Source organism: Poecilia reticulata, chromosome 16 (genome assembly GCF_904066995.2).
Source record: "Poecilia reticulata chromosome 16, P_reticulata-male-v2, whole genome shotgun sequence".
NCBI lineage: Eukaryota > Metazoa > Chordata > Actinopteri > Cyprinodontiformes > Poeciliidae > Poecilia > Poecilia reticulata.
Genome location: NC_088845.1, coordinates 8,895,173 through 8,912,551, shown reverse-complemented (window position 1 = coordinate 8,912,551; position 17,379 = coordinate 8,895,173). Strand labels below are relative to the sequence as shown.

Below are 17,379 nucleotides of genomic sequence, written 5' to 3'. Positions count from 1 at the left end.
ACTACCCAAAAGCCGGGTACTTTGTTGACAACACAGTGCGACTATAAGCATTTGGCATACAAGGAAAAACACTGATTATGGTGTAGATGGTGAATGTACTTTTATCAAAATTGAAGTTAATAAATGGGAATATGCATAAATTGCAGAGTAATATACAGTATATAATTATTTATGGGTCAAATGAATAGTAGAAAAAATGTAATGGAAAAAAACCCCAGAAACTGTCTCTTCAGTCTTCACTGGAGTCGCTGTAATACAGACTGCTACAGGAGAAGCCTACTGCCCACAGCCATCAGCATCTACACCTCACTGGAGAACATCGAGTTACTTTTTATGTCCTACGATTAATAAGGTATTTTTGTGTAGGACATGTAAAGATGATTTGATTTAATAAAATCTACACTGCAGGGGTTTGTTTCACTTACATAAAATATGTTATTTTTTGCCATATTAATAGTGAAAGCTAATGTCTGCTGGCATGTCCTGTGTGGGAAGGATATAACTTTTTATTTTGTTTTTGGAAATTATTTTATGATCGAGTTATATATGTAGTTTCCCATAATTCATCACAAATGGCTATGATCTGTGACGTTGTTTGGCATCCCCGTGTTGGGAGGAGATAGGAAGAAAGTGCTTGCCATCCTGATCTTAGGGACAGGGCTCACGTTTTGAAAGGTAAATATGTATGTTGTTGTCATTTCCTTGTGTCAGCTAAACTTTGCCATTGGTATGTCGTCTTGTTGTTTTAACATCATTTAACCATTTATCTGCACAGCACGGTCGGTACGAGATGTCAACTGTCGACATTAGCGATGCTAGCTAATACTTTAGCTTAGCCGTGAGCTAAAGAGTTGCTTCCTAGCACATCTATGTCTGATGTGAAATATGTAGTTGACACAGCTTGCGCAATGCTAACATACTAGCATCTATTAAATGACTTTTAACTCGCTTGTTATCGAGAAAATTAGACTCTTGTTTGTTTATAATGGAGTAATTAAACGTGGAAAACGCACGAATGCGCTAAATTGGGTGATAAAACGGAGGAACGTTGTAAATAAATTGAGATATCAGGTTTGTCTTAGCTACTTATAGAGTTTGCTAACTAACGGTGTTTGGCTAACAACCTTAGTTCTGACATTTGGAGAAATCAAGGTAATTGCATTGTCAAACTTTTGAACAGTTGTGGCTGCTGATGAGATTTCCAAATGTTTATGTTTAGCTAACATTTTAGTCGTTTGCTTGCGAAAGTAGTTGATTCTGGTTGTCATGAGAAATGGACATCGACACGAAGGTTCAAAGTAATTGCATTTTGGGGATTGTAATGAAGTTTAGTGCACTGTAAATCATTTTTAGTTGTGTCCAGTCCCTGTTTGATTTGTTACCCAACTGGCTCTAGAAAGTTCTAGACTTTGACACGTTTCTGTAAAATCAACTAAACTCACTCTAGAGATGCTGTGGTTGAAAAAAAAAATCCATTTGCCTTCTTACAGATTTCTCCTGTTTCTCCAAAGTTTCATTTCTTAAAGGAAATTGTATTATTACACAACAATATCAAGAGAGTGCACAGAGCTTCGGGTATTACAGCTAGAAACTACAGATCAGCTCCAAATGTAGGTGTTGTGATGGACTCAGACCTGAACTTTGATTGACCCATATACAAAGTCAACCTCAGCTGGAGAAAACTTCAAGGATTAAAAGACAAATGCCCCAATAATATATTGAGAAACTCATGCACGTGTTTATCTTTAGTAAATTGATTACAGCTACAGTGTCTTCACAAGACTGCCTAAAAAAAATCAGACAAGCTGCAGCTGATCCTCAGCCTTGCTGCTCACGCTCTCACTAAAACTAGAAAAACGGAGAACATCAACAAGTTTTAGACCCAATGTCTAAACTTGTTGACATTGAGTCTAAAACTCAATGTAGCTCAGAGAAAAGATTTCAAAATGCTGTAGTTTGTTTATAAACTATTGAATAAAACAGAACCAAACACGGAAAAGCAGCATTCAGTTTTTATTCTCCAGTAATCTGGAACAAACTTCTAGAAATCTGCAAAAAAAAAAAAAAAAAAAAAATGCCAGAACTCCGAGTTCCTTTAATCAAGTCTAAAAACTCAGTTGTGTAGAGTTGCATTTGGCTGTTTTGTTTCTACTACTAACTGAAATGCCATTCATTATAATCTGCGGCTAAAAGGTTGGGCTGCAACATTTGAGCTGTGCATAGTCCACTATGCGTGGTGGCGGAATTGCAATTATTGAAAGAATGAATTCTACTTTTCAGCAGATGGAGAATCTCTATCTATCACTTTCTGACCTTACGCTCCAGCATTTTTTTTGATGCTGTTGAACAACAATCCGAGGCACAGCAACAAGTTAACTTCTGGATGGCTCAAATAATAATAAATATAAGAATGACAGTAATTCTTGACGAAATTGATCTAAACTGCTGTGGCATGATATTGTTTTGGGTAAACATGTTTTAAAAATTGGCCTAATTAAGAAATTCTGTAGGGAAGAGTGTGCCAAAATGTACAATTTCTAATATATCCAGTTATTGCAAACACTTAATAACAGACAATTACTAGGTTAATGGGTATATATTTTTGCAAATATTTACATATTGGGCAAAAACTGGGCTATTTTTGCCCTATTTTTTACAGGCAAATGCTGTGGTAAATGTCTGATTTTTTAGACATTTTCTATATAATCCAAAACATTTGATGTTTTACTACAAACTAAAGCAAAAAAAAAAAATCTACAAGGACACAAACTTTTTCACAGCCCAGTGTTTCCACCAGCGAACTTCTGCCTGCTGCTACTTGAATTGCAATTATTTTATCTGCTCCTCTGTCTCCTCCAAAACAGCTTTTATGTTTACTGTTTCAGGTTTCAAGTATTTCCAATGGTAAAGATGAAAATGTATTTTTGTTTCAAGGCCAAATGTTCTCTGTCACTGTTTTTAGTAATGAAAATGTCAGGTTTTAATGATTCTGGTGTTATTTCAAGTTCTGTTAATGCTCTTCAGGATTTTTTTTCTTTCATAAAATGTAATTTTTTCATATAAATTTTGAATATGTTTTTTTTTTTTTTTCCCATCTTTCTTTGCCAGATTTTGATCAAGTTCCTCCTTCAATAGGATCTAATTGTATTTTGTACAAGTGGTGCAAAATATTATAACAAAATTTCAGAACAGGACTACAGGAAGAACAGAACACTAGATAGCATCCTTAAAGTTGCATCCTCTTTCTTAGACAGAACACATATTGTGGAGCTTTGTTCAGTAAGATGACAACAGCGCTTTCTGTGAACTTGGATGTGAAAAATGCTTCATCTGTTCAGGCTGAGACTTTACTTTGGCAGGTTGACTTGGCAAGAATTGTATCTGCAAATCTGGATGTGATGAACAGATTTTGTATCAAAGGATGTTCTCAGTACCAGAATTATCTTCCTGAAACATGAGGTCCACCCAATTTTTTTTTTTTTTTAATGAGTTGAACTATGTTTTATTAGATATGTTTCAGATATTGTATTTTTAAAAACAAAGATTCCATCTGAAAGAACTTTTAAAGGATATCTTAAAAATGCTGAGCTCAGGTTTCTTGGTTGAGGTTAAGATGGGTAAAAAAAATACAAAACTTTACCAAGTGGCAAAAATATTGTGTAATTTCTGTTCCTCATTTTAACTTGAAACCTATCAATTATTGGGCTGCACAATCACAAAAAACATCTAAATCTTTTTAATATATTGCAATGAAATGGTTAGCAGCATTAAATAAATGATCAAACACTTTTCCTGGACAGAATAAATATTATATTTGTAATTTTCTTTTAAAGGTTCTTTAACATGGAATGGAGAATGTTATGTGGTCAAGCTAACAGATTTTCAGCTTGCATTTGTATTCCAAACAAAATGTTACAGGAAAGTCATGAAACTATTATTTCTTTGCAATTTTTTAAAGAAACCAAATCTTTTGTGGACTAACTTAAGCTCATGTTTATGTATCAACTTCCTTGATGTTTGCTCTATAGGCGACACCATCAATTAACAGATTATTTGGCTGATTTTAAATAGTTGTACTCATCTTTGTGCAAATCAAACACTGTTTGATAGTCCTGTCAGAAACGAACAGTCATCTCTGACTATGTTGTTGTATGTGTTCTTGGTATCATTGCATTTTCATTGAAAACTCCTAAAATAGCACACATAGAGTATTTTCTAGACATTGGCACACAAGTAGCATACTCAGTCAATGCCACCTGCAGACTTGATGTTAAGTTCTCGCCTTTCTTTAAAGCAACTTTATCATCTTATCAAGACCAAGGCCAGATGTAACTATCTCTCATTTTTCAGGTAACGCATTCAACCAGTGTACGGCCCTTCTTGCAAAGGAAGGTAAGGCGACAGGGACCATGAGCGAGAATGGCCCTCGAACAGAGGCGCCAATGTACTTCGAGGTGGAGGTGGACCAGCTGGAGCGGGAAGACGAAGAAGAGGACGGCAAGATCCACTATGACAAAGACGACGACCTGATCGCCGAGCCGTCATCCTCGTCTGGGCGCGTCTACGACCGCACCACCGTGCTCATCGAGCGAGACCCCATCCGCCTCGACGAGGAAGGCGAAGAGGAGGGGCACTGTGGAGGCGATGAAGACGGAGTCACCTTTTTAACTGAGGGGGAGGGCGATGCGGACGAGGAGGAGGGATCTCTGGCCTTCATGGCCGACCCCGACGGGATGTCTCAGGGTTACGTGCACCACACGATTTCTCCTGATCAGATCCAGTTCACCATAAACCCAGGCTCCACGCGGATGCCTCGCAACATAGAGGGCGCTACGCTCACCTTGCACTCCGAGTGCCCAGAGACCAAGCAGAGAGAGGTAAGATGATAGCACATGTATGTTCTGTAATGTAAAGGACGTATCGCTGTTGTTTCCAGACAAACCTGTGTGTGATATGTTTGCTAGGGTAAGGCCTCTCATCGATTATTGTTAAAGTAGGACGTGGCTTTTGTTGGTTTTTGCTGAAGTAATGGTTTTTCTTTGTTTGCATGAGATCTGTCAGCAGTTGCAGCTAATTGCTCAACTAGGAAGCTTTAAAGATTTTTCTGAGAGGTTTAATTCTCTTCCAAACAAAAAAAATGCATGTTGGGAACTGGGAGTGTTTCCCGCTTAATTTTATTATATGTCTGACATAGCAGGTGGGATGAGTACATACGAGGCTGTTTTTGTTCTCCTGGAGTTTGTAATGAAATTTCTCGAAGAAGGGTTTGAAGCAAACAGGAAGACAGAAACTAACCTGGTTGCTCATTTACTCTGTAAATCTCCCCATGGTTTTGGCACGCATCTCAAAGGAAATGACTCGGAGACATAAAAACATTATATAAGACTAATTAACAAACTACAAGCTGCAATGCTTGTAGTGGGAATTCTCTGTCTAACAATGCACTGTCCTCATCCTCTCAGGTATTTATTAAGTCCAGATAAGATCCTCATACATTTTAGGTCTGGATTTGGTTGAAAGCAAAATTAAGGAGATCTTAATTGTAGTCTCACCAATTAATCATCCAAGCAGGTAGAATATGAAATCTCAGTTATTTGTAGTCTTATTGTGACCATTTTTTTTCAGCTATCGCCTAAATTAATCATTATTGCACCTGTGTTTTATGTACTGTTAAGTTAAGAAGTTTGTTAGAGAATATTCACGAACAAACGGCGTGGTGAAAACCAAGGAACACAGCAGAAAGATCGGGGAGTTTGAAGCAAGAAAACTTTTTAGTGAATCATGTAAAGATGAAGAGTTTAGCTCAAAAACCCAAACTGTAGAAAAAATATATACATTTTACATTTAAGGTAAAAAAATAAAACTTTCTAGATATGTTCTCCCCGTATTTACCCATATCCAAATTTACAGAGTAAATGAGCAACCAGGAAGTCAAGTGGCTTAGTTTTCACTTCACCTTGTTCAGATTCTCTTAAATAGAAATCACCTTTTTGCTGTCTATTTATTAATTGCTTAATAAATAATCAACAGATCTGTAATGATGTGTTGATGTTAAGTTGACTAGAAAGGCTGAGCTTTTCACATGTTGATGCTACATGTATAATTTTTTTTAGCTGCAGATGCAGATCTTTTGCTACAATGTCCAAGGAATGCTGTTATTGCATTTTAGGCAACAAAATGTTTATTTTCTTAATTACAAAAGAAATTGTTTTTGTATTTTGAATGTATTTCTAATATTGTATAAAAAGGCTTAAACGATTCCATGAAAAATCTGGACAATGTGCCAGTTGTATTTTTGTTTTTTTTCTTTTTCTGAGTAATCGTCTGAATAATCAATTAGTAAAATAATCTGTAGTTGAAGCCTTAATATGGTGGAGTCTGTGATGTGTGGTTTTGTGCACCTTAGGCTAGATTGAAACAATATTATAAAATCAGTTTATCTGTCTGATTATTTAACTTTATAACCTGAGAACTAACAAAGGGTGTACTTTCTTTTCACTATAACTCTGTGTTCTGGACAAGTTGCCCCGACATTGAGTTTCTCGCTTGACACATTACACATTTAGTAACCTCTCTTGTCCTGCTTTTGTGGTAATTGTTCTGCAGTTACGTTTTGTCTCTTTAAATAAGATTGAGAACAAACATGAAACCAGATGATGTCAGTTTTCTGTCAGGGAGGCCATCTGTAAACGTTCTTCTCCTGGCTTTGTGTTCACAACACGGTAGTTTTGTTTTTCTGAACGGTGAACAGAGTGCTATTATTCACGCAGCCCTGGGGTAGTTGTATGAGGCTGCCGCGCTGCACTGGACATTGGTGCTGTGAAACAATATTGAATGGATGCGTTGCATGGGAGGCTAGTCATCTTTGCTGTCTTTTCCGCTCATCCACTTTGAACACTGACATGTGGCTGAATCATTCAGCTCAAGTCCCCTCTGAAAGGTCGCACTGTCACAGATTGTCACTTCCTATATCATGGTCTGGTATTTTTGAGCTGAGTCAACAAACTGTTTACAGTTTTTTTCTTTCTTTCTTTTTTTTTTTGTTTAGTGAAGTTTAAAAATGAGTTACAGACTCTTTTTTTTTTGGGCAATTATTTCAGTAGACTTGAATATTGCACCTTTTTTTTTTTCCTATTTTTTGCTTCAGGTAAAACGCTATCAGTGCACATTTGAAGGCTGCACTCGGACCTACAGCACAGCAGGAAACCTGCGGACACACCAGAAAACACACCGGGGCGAGTACACGTTTGTGTGCAATCAGCAGGGCTGCGGAAAGGCCTTTCTCACCTCTTACAGTCTCAAAATCCACGTCCGCGTTCACACGAAGGAGAAACCTTTCGAGTGTGACGTGCAGGGCTGTGAAAAGGCCTTCAACACGCTGTACAGGTGAGCTTCCACCCGTCTTTATAGTGCCAAGTTTAGTTCTTCTTCCTGTTGCTGTTTGTTCAGGGCTTTTTTGTTTGCAACTAATTACATTGAGTCACATTAAAGGCCGAACCAGTCATCGTGTAAGAATAACTGCACTGTTTTTGTATACATCCCTAATCCAGAATTACATACATTTTTTAAAATTTCCTTTTAAATAAATGTAAAGGTTTGAGAAATATGATATGATATCCAAGATTTAATAAATGTATCATAGGTTAAATGTGTCTGCAGTGTCTTGAAAAAATGGTCACACCCTTTGAACTTTACCACGTTTTTCTTATGTAACAATAAGAAACTTTAATAACTTTTATTGAAATTTTCTTGAATAAATGCACAAAGTGGCTGATAATTGTGAAGTGGAACATTATACTTGTTTCTTTTTTTTCCAAGTAAAAATCTGAAAAGAACATATTTGTCCCCCCCCCCTTACTCTGATACGCAGCCTTACTTACTGCCATCAGGAGTTGTCTATTTAATAAACAGCCACCCGTGTGTTTTAATTCATTACAAATTAATTAAATAAATTTGTAAGGTAAGGTAATTTGTAAGCCATAATCATCAAAGTTATTAGAAAAATAGGCTTGAAATATTTCACTCCGTGTAATGACTATGTAAGATGTGAGTTTCTGAAATGATTGGAAAACAATAAAGAGCTATTTTTCCACAGTATTCCAATAGTTGTACATCTCAGCCCACACCACAGCCGCCTGGCTTCTCCAGATGCTGTAGGATAAATGCCTTGTTCTTGATGCCACTGTGTCGTCAGCATCTCTTATGTGTCAGAGGCTGTTACCCTGGGGAGCCATCGAATGCAACACTCGGATGGATTCTCTCCTTAACCACATTCATTTCCTCTGTCTTGTCTTATTGCCACCCAGATGCTGTATCACTGCAGTCAGTGGGTGTGGACTTTGCTCTGTTGCTTTTCTTATTTGCCAAATTTGAACTATTGTAAAATGTTTTTAAATATGTCAAAATAACTGTTTTTGGGTAAAAAAAAAAAACAAATACTGGATAAAACTCATGTTTTTTTTGTGTGCCTAGTTTATTTTCTTTAGGTCTGCCATTAAAGAGGTAATAAAGCAAACTTGATTGTTTTCGCAGGCTAAAAGCTCACCAGAGACTTCACACAGGCAAGACATTCAACTGCGAATCGGAGGGATGCACAAAGTACTTTACCACACTCAGTGACCTGAGGAAGCACATTCGCACTCACACTGGGGAGAAGCCATTTCGGTGAGAATTTCCATTAAAACCACAGTTTTATTTCTTTTCTCTCTACAACTTTGGGAACTGAAGCTTTAATAGACTCCCAAAGACAGTGGAGACGGGATGCATCACTGTTGGCTGGTGTTCACAAACTGTTTTTAATTAATGTTTTTGATGTTGACACATGGGCAGCATGGGCTTGGGTCCATTCTGGATGAGTAATCAATAGTTTATTGTAAGGTGCTGAGTCATTTCCTGTTATTCCTTACAGGTGTGATCATGATGGATGTGGGAAAGCCTTTGCTGCAAGTCATCATCTCAAAACACACGTACGAACACACACAGGTATGTATTTTTTCCAAACTATGGACGTATCAGGAAGCTCCAATGTCTCCATCAAGTGGAAACTGAAAGAGTAAACTGTGATTGTAAATGTAACAAGACAAGACAGTCCGTGGTGGAATATATAAACCTGAACACATCATCCCCACAGTGAAACATGGTGGTACCAACATTATATTATGGAAATTGTTTTAAATAGCAGAGACAGGGAAGTTGTTCAAGACAACTGGAACTAAATAAAGGACAATCCTGGAAAAAAGAAAAGAAACTGTTAGAGGTTTCACCTGAAATCTTAAATATTCAGTCAGATCTGCAATGGAATAAATGAAAAAAAGGTTTAAAGCATAGGGATTATTTTGTGAGGCACTGTGTGTTCTTCACAACCTACTGAGCACATAATTAGACCCTTTGTCTTGTTCAAACGTTTTTCTTTTTAGGCGAGAAGCCTTTCAACTGTCCCAGTGACGGCTGTGAAAAGACGTTTAGCACTCAGTACAGTCTGAAGAGTCACATCCGGGGCCACGACAAAGGACAGCCGTTCACTGTCACCCTCACACGCCCACACTCTGAAGTGAGTCATTCCACGGCAGCATCTTGGAATATGAAACACTCGTTTGCAGTTTGTTGTGCAGGGAAAGTGTGAATCTAGCTGTGTCTGAAATGATTGTGTGTGTGTTTATGAGCTGTGAACATGGAGTTAATTTATTTTCATATATTAGGATTTTCACAAGTGAAGGTTTATTACTTAATGGGATGTATTTTAGGGGTTAAATAAAACCTTTTTTTGAATCATAAATGTTTTCATTATACCACTTTTTATTTGATTTATTACTTCCAGCTGGTGCACCACACTTATAATAAAGTTACTTACACAATGCAGTCCCCTCAAAGTCCTCAGTCACCCAGCGCTTATTAAGATTCATATTTTTTATAAGAAATGTTTGTTCATATGTCTGATAGCAAGGGGAAAATAATCTTGTCGAGGCGGTGGCTGATTTTGAAAAAAGAAAAGAAGTGAATAAGAAGACCCAGATTTATGAATGATGCATCGTACTTAAAAGTCCCACTGTTATTGCAACACCATTCTAATTGAGTTTTTGTCTCTCAAAAATGTTTTCTGGTGTGAAATGTAAATTTTGACATTATCATGTAATGGAGTATAAGGTTTAAAACAGATTTTATCTTTTCATTGACCCTTAATTATAGGATGCAAATCACTCGCTGTGCCTCAGTGACTTGAGTCTCATCTCTACTGACTCAGAGTTACGAGAGAACATCAATAACGTAAGTGGAACTGTTGTCTCATCTTTGTTGAATGCAGTTCGGATTAATGTGGAGGATTAATCTACGATTAGTGGCTATTTTACAGAGCCAAATAATTGGATACCTTAGATTTTCTCTTATTAATTACTGATTTATTTATCGATTGATATTATATGTACATGTAGGTGCATCTCGAACTACAATGGTTTTATTTCACTATCTGAATTATAAACTTTTATAGTTTTATTTTGAATATTTAGCTTACAGGTAAAGAAATCTAAAAATCCAGTTTAAGTAATTTGAATATTACTTATAATATTCAATTCAATAAAAAGGTCATTGCTAAAGAAGCTGTCTCTTCTCAGAGCTACGTTTGCTTGCTCCTGAACCAGAGACCTCGTCAGCATCTTATGCTGACAAATTATTGATGCTGAGTGGTCCAAAGTCATCTGTTCAGATGAAAGTAAATTTAGTTTCATTTAGATATCAAGGTCTGTCTGATGCTAAATATTTAAATCATACGCTGTACAGAACCTTTGATGAAAATTTAATTTTTATTTCAATGGAGTTTATTGCTCTTAAAATCTTCAAATTTTCTGAGAAGCCAAATATTGGGTTTTCATTAGCTGTAAATGATAAATATTACAATGAGCAAGAATGAAGACTTCTAATATATCACTCTGTGTGATAAGAGTGATTTTTTATTTTTTTTATTTGACTACTATGAGAAAAAAACACTTTTGAGTGATCTTCTAATTTGTTGAGATGCTTCTGGATCTGTTTTACAGGCTCAAAACTTGGACCTGAACAACGTGACTCCTATAAAAATCTTTGAACTCATGTTCCAGAGTCCTGAAAATAGCATCAGCCAAGATGACCCACATCCCACCAGTAAGATCTCGGAATCAAAAATGTGTGTTTAAAGTGTAACAAACATAGATGTCATGGCTGAGTTTTGTTTTGTTTTTTGTTTTGTTTTTTTCTTCCTTAGAGAATTTAGGTGAAACCTTCTGCATAGAGACCTCTACCCAACCAGGCGTGACTGATGTTTCGTCTGTAATCTCATTCTCTGTCAATCCTACCTCCTCATCATCCTGCTCCAACAACGCTGCTGTCCTGGAGGCCTCTTCCCAACACATTCAAAACTCCTCCCCTCAGGCACACACTCCTGTCCCTGTGACTGCCAGCGTCAGCTCCACACAGAACCCCCCTTTCATGCAGCTAAGTGGGGCTCAGCAGATTTCAGATGTGCCTCCGGCTCCTGTCCAAGCGCCAAACCATGTCACCTCTCAACACTATGTGGCACTGCCACCTACATTCCTCCAGTCGGAAAGTGCTACTCAGACTTCTCCTCTACCGCAGCCCGTCTCTGCTCCAGCTCTGACCTCCGCAGCTCCAGCTTCTGCAGCTGTCACAGCTGATGGGCTTTCAGCTGCACCTCAACCTGTGCCTTTGGCCAACAGCGCTGTCACCAACACCGGCCCCGGCCAGGCTACGACTCCTGCCACCATCACCGTAGCGTCGACGCCAAACGTGCTCCAGCCCAGCATCGTCATGTCCGACCAGAACTTCCAGTGGATCCTGAGCAGCGCTGCAAACAGCCAGCAGAACCCTGAGCAAGCAGTGAGTGCTGCACACACCCAGAGTTAACATAACAAATGTCACTTTTTTTTAGAGTAATGTAGCAGTCATTGAGGATTAGCCTCCACAGAGACGTTGCCTGCTCAGCATCTCTAAGTCTTTGGGGATTTTTATTATGACCTCCTACTAGGGCTGGGTGATATGGATTAAAAATAAAATCAGTTTTCTTTTTTTTTTTTATACCGGACCCGATTTTTTATTTAATTTTCTTTTTAATCGCTTTCTTATCATATAGAGAAATTACAAATGACAGAAAATATTTTTGAAAAGTGGCTTTTATCATTGCCTCTGAAAGTTGTACGACAGAGTATTTGGGTCAGGATACAGCTTTTTTGTGTTTATTATGAAGATATAGTTATACAATTAACAGAACAAGTGAATTTTTAGCAGAAGTCTTAAACTTACAAAAAAAGTCATTTTAAAGCAGAATAAAGCTTATAGTTACTGAGATCTAGCCTAGATAATGTGTTTTTTTTTTCTTCAAAATAGACTCAGTTTGCACAATTGTTTCAAAGTTCTGCTGCTGGTAATAATTTGATGCTGATGTGTTAACATTTAAATAACACATATTCACAACCAATGCCAAATTATAATTTTACAAGATGCTCAACATTCTTCATTTTAATGTTTTCATAAAATTGCTATTTTTTTCTCCTAATATTACAACCTTATTCTCATATTATTTTGACAATGTCCCATGAGCCTGTTGTTGTAATATGACTTTACTCTCATAATTTAAAAAATAAATGAATACATTTTTAGCCTGGCCCTAATAATATGTCGTAGAGTTTACCTGAATTCAAAGCCCAAATAAATAGAAGTTGTAAAACTCACTTTTTAAACCAGATGGCAGCCCTACTGCAAGATGGCATCACTCTTAGAAACACAAATAGAAACACAAATAGTGCATGTTGGAAAAAAAAAAAAAATCAAAAAATGTAATCTTGAAAAACCAAAACATTTATGTATCTATAAAAATCAATTTATTTATCAGCCATACTTCCTACAGTCCTTTAGTTCAGGACAAACATTGTCTAAATCAAAGGAGCAAATCCCTGTTTTGATGTTTTACAGTCTCACCAAGGAGCTCCAAAAGTGGAAAAGGTCTTCTTTACTACAGCCATACCGGTTGGAGGAAATGCTGGTAAGCCTTTTTATGTGTTCTCTATATTTTTGCGTATCTGCTAAAAATAATAGTAAATCAAGAATGTGTTTTGTGATCCAGTAGCGAATGTAAAAACAGGGTCAGTATTGCTGTTATTGATACAAATATTGATACTTACTATTTACATATCAAACTTCTGACCTTCAGGCATTTTCTGTTTATAGGTGTCCACAAAGTACTTTAATAACATATGTATATGACAAACAGATATAAAAACAAAATACATTTGTATGCATTGTTTTCTAAATGAAGTGCAAAAATTTTAACCAAAATCTTTTTTATGTTAGAGTTGAGAAACTACAATTCAAATGTAAAAATATTTCAAGAGGGAATCTGAAATTTATGTATTGATCTTACAAAGTTAGGATACATTGGTGACAGTAAGATAGCAATTTTTTGATGCAAATTAAAAAGGCTGATTTAGAGTTTTACTTTTTAATCGAGTTACCAAAATGGACTTTTCAATGATACTCTAAAGTACTGAGTTTGTAAATCGTTTGCTTATATTAGCAGCCTGAGTTGGAGCCGTTTCTTTTTCAGGTAACTCTGTCCAGCAGATTGGCCTCAGCCTGCCTGTCATCATCATCAAACAGGAGGAGTCCTGCCAGTGCCAGTGTGCCTGCAGGGACTCTGTGAAAGACAAGACTGCAAAGAGTGCCTCCTCCATCATTTCAGCCCCTTCACCGCAGCAAACTGTAGAGCCCACTCCCCAGCTGTCATCTGAGCCTCCACCACACTCAACCACTTCATCTTCGTCTTGCTGCCTCCCCAAGTCTTCCTCCAAGGTGGGTGAGCCAAGACCAGAAGCCCCCACCTCTTCCTCTTCCTCCTCCTCCTCCACTGCAGCTCAGAGTTTCTCCCCGATAGCGAGCAACACTGCCACCCACCCACCCACATCAGACGGGCTAGCCAATATGGACGTCTCAGACTTCCTGTCCATGCAGAGTCCCGAGACGGCCGCCAACATCGAAGCTCTGCTGCTGGTTGCGGATGACTTCAGCATGACCACTGACAGCGGTCCCTAAGAGAATTTCCACCGTGTTTTACTTTTCCACCCACAGCTCCAATAATTCTTCAAACAGATGCCTCATCTTTCGCCCTGTATAGTTTGTGCATGTACAACCCCTCTGTCTGTGCAGTGCATTCTGTTCTGTATGGCACTGTGTGGCATATATACAAACCTGTACAAACTAGGAGTACGTTTTCGATTTCTGCAGAAGTTGCAGTTAGTTTGCTCACAGAGATTTAGCAGCCTTTAGGCAAATCAATTCTGACAAGAAGCAGTTGATCCTTTGTGGGAAACATTGCCTGTATATATTAACCCTATTGATATCTACTCATGAACTGATGAAATGTTGTCAAAGCACTGATAATATAAAAAGGTTGCGTAACTGAGCAGAAAGGAAAAAAAGAAATATCTGTATATCTTCGTACTGTACCGTAGGCTCTATCAAACGCTTCAAACTGGTATGCAACTGACCAGAATGCACTGTATATTGGAGGAATTTGCTCTTACTTTAATCATGTTTGATTTAAAGCATCATTTAGCTCGTATGAAGTGGTTTCCTTAGTATTCTTATTGGAACATTTATGTAATCAGAAAAATGTGATTACTAATTGAGAAGAACCTAAGATTAGCTTTGCCCGTCTTTAAACGGCATTAAGTCAATTGGTAAGTTGCCTCTAACTTAAACTAACTTAACTTTTTCTATGTTAATTTATTTAAATGCTTGATTCTTTTATTATACAGGTAAAATTCTACTTTATTAGAGTAGAAAATTAATCTAATTTATTTCAATCAGGTGTGCTTTTAAGTTGAATTTTATTTTATTTTATTTTTTTCCTTATTTGGTTACTGACATGCTTAACAAGTTTTGCTGAAAGCAAGTTTGTGAAAAGATTAACCTCTAGTTTAATGCACAGTAAAGCAAACTGTTGTCAAGGATCTCCAAGATATGACCACACTTAAGTTTGCAACTACTGTCACCATCCCATGTTTTCAGGGTCGTGACCCTCTCAGGGATGCATCAAGTCATAACTGATCCCTGTTCCCTGAGTTCGTTAGGCGTGTTTCTTTTTCCCAGAAGACTCACACTTGCAGTAGCCCTATGTTTTGCTGCACTCTTCCCTGTTTTTTGCACACTTTCTTGTAAAAAGAATAATTTCACAGCTTGCTAGCTGAGAGGCGACACCACTACAGACTTTTTTTGTATACAACTGCTGTAAAGTAGCATTTAAAAGCTGGTGTCTGGAGACTGTAGATAGAGTACATTTTAGTGTAAGCATCTTTGAGAACCTTGTAGATTTCAGGATTTGTATTTTTGTATAGAATTTTGAGCTCAGAGTTTGAACCTAATCTATCCTGCATCTTTACATTCCCCACCCCAATTACATTTATTTAGAGCAGTTTTGAGTTTTTGCTGTGTTTAGTTGAATTGTTCTATGACCAACTGGGCTTCTGTACAGTCACCATTTGTATAAAAAAAATGTAACTTATAGCCTGTTGGTAAGAGTATAATTTAATAAGTATTGTTTCACATGGGACACAATGCAATGAAGACAGAACTAAGGCATTATTTCTAGCAGGTTTTGATATGGAAGCTCCTTGGCCTAACAAACCATTCTACAAGCCTCTTTGCCTTGATCATCTCTCCTTCACATGTCAAGATATTGATTTTCATCTCTTACATGGATCTCTTTGGCCAAAACGGTAAACGTTTCTTCACAACGTCTAGTTTTTGTTTTCTAGAACGGATGTTTGGAAGAATGTAATGAATTGCTATATGATGGAACAGAAAGCTGACTTTTAATTTATGGCCATAGTTAAAATTTGAAAATCTGGCCGTTTTTGGCCTTTTCACATCAATTAAGAGCATCTTTGAGAGAGAGGCACAATAATCAGGACATGTTGTCTTGAGTCTGTAAACTCCATGCTGGGCTCACTTAAAATTTAAATGTAGTACTGAAAGTTAAGCCGCCCCTTCTTTGTATTTTGATAAAAGCAGAACACATTCTTGTAACCATGCTTAAAGACTCAAGCAAAGGTTTTTCAAAAGTTGCCTTTTCATTGTTTTCAGGCTGGTCCTAGTGCCTAATTATTTTGGTGACCAGAACTGCTTGAAAATTGAATCACAGATCCAACATAGTTGTCAAAATTGTTAAATTATAACAGGTGTGTAAAGAAGCTGTATTGGCTCAAAGCTCTTTGGAAGTAATTTTTAAAAATGAAAATGTTTTGGCTTTCAAGCAACTTTGTCCCCTTGTATCGGTTCATTAAAAGGTGCCTACTTTCACAAACTATACTTTAGTCGAGCGCTGAATAAGAATCTGCAACTTGTATTCTACCTTAAGCATATTAAGTGTAGCTGGCTCAAACCCAAAGCAACATTTTTCCCCAGAATTTTAAAGACTTCTTTAAAGCCTGAACAGAAGTAAACCATTTTAAAGCAATATACAAAAAATGTGTGGCTTACAATTTTTAATATTGTACTGCAGTGTTCAGAATCCCACTCACATAGTTCTTGAAATCACTCCCTGTATTGGAAAATGTCTGATAAAAAACCTGAGTTGGACACTAAAAACTACTGCAAGAAAGCCAAGCACCCATTACTTTCCATTTTTACATATAATCAATTTACAGTACAAAACTATGCAATTTAAGGTGGCATTTGGAATTTAAATACTGACTCAAGACTACTTTTTGCCTTCTACATGATTTGCATATACAGTTCTTAGGCAAAAAGTGAGTTTTCTGCAGACTTGTGCATATTGAAATGAAGTGTGTGAATATGGACTTTAGAGTGTCTTTCAGGTACGGTGCCCATATATTTTGCAGCTGTCTGATTTATTAAATAAATTGATTTATTTTAAGAGGTCTTCAGAGAAGAATTCTGTTTTAAGAATTAGTCACAGCTTTCTCTTCTTCGGTCCTCGGTGTTGAATTTTGTCAACATATCCTTTCAACTACATAATTTGTCAACTTTTATCCTAAAAACTGAAGCTTACTGCTGCCAATATTTACATTAGCGATAGTTTCACAGCCCAGGTTTGTTTAACATCTACATGAGAAATTAGTTTATATGTTGACATTTGGAAGCATAATGATGTAAAATGTTTCACTTCGTTCCCCCACAAATGACCAGTTTAACATAGGAAACCATATGCTTCCAAAGGAATGTCGTACACCCAAAGAGAGAACTTACGGATATGTATTTTTTAAAGAATGTATAATGTGAAAATGTTTGCTTTTGCTTGTTTCGTACAAAGTGATGAATACCTATGACTTGAGAGCAATATAGTACTAATAAAACCTTATGTCACATCAAGTATTC

At 37.1% G+C, this 17,379-nt stretch overlaps 1 protein-coding gene across 1 annotated transcript; it reads left to right on the top strand.

Moving 5' to 3' along the window:
- The first annotated feature begins 496 nt into the window (after positions 1–496).
- Positions 497–17,373, top strand: mtf1 (metal-regulatory transcription factor 1). Its single transcript, XM_008431124.2, has 11 exons — positions 497–675; positions 4,351–4,877; positions 7,148–7,386; positions 8,533–8,664; positions 8,909–8,982; positions 9,417–9,550; positions 10,186–10,263; positions 11,031–11,133; positions 11,234–11,865; positions 12,958–13,027; positions 13,589–17,373. The coding sequence occupies exons 2-11, from the start codon at positions 4,410–4,412 to the stop codon at positions 14,071–14,073; spliced, it is 2,415 nt and encodes an 804-aa protein (XP_008429346.1). The 5' UTR covers positions 497–675; positions 4,351–4,409; the 3' UTR covers positions 14,074–17,373.
- Positions 17,374–17,379: the final 6 nt, after the last annotated feature.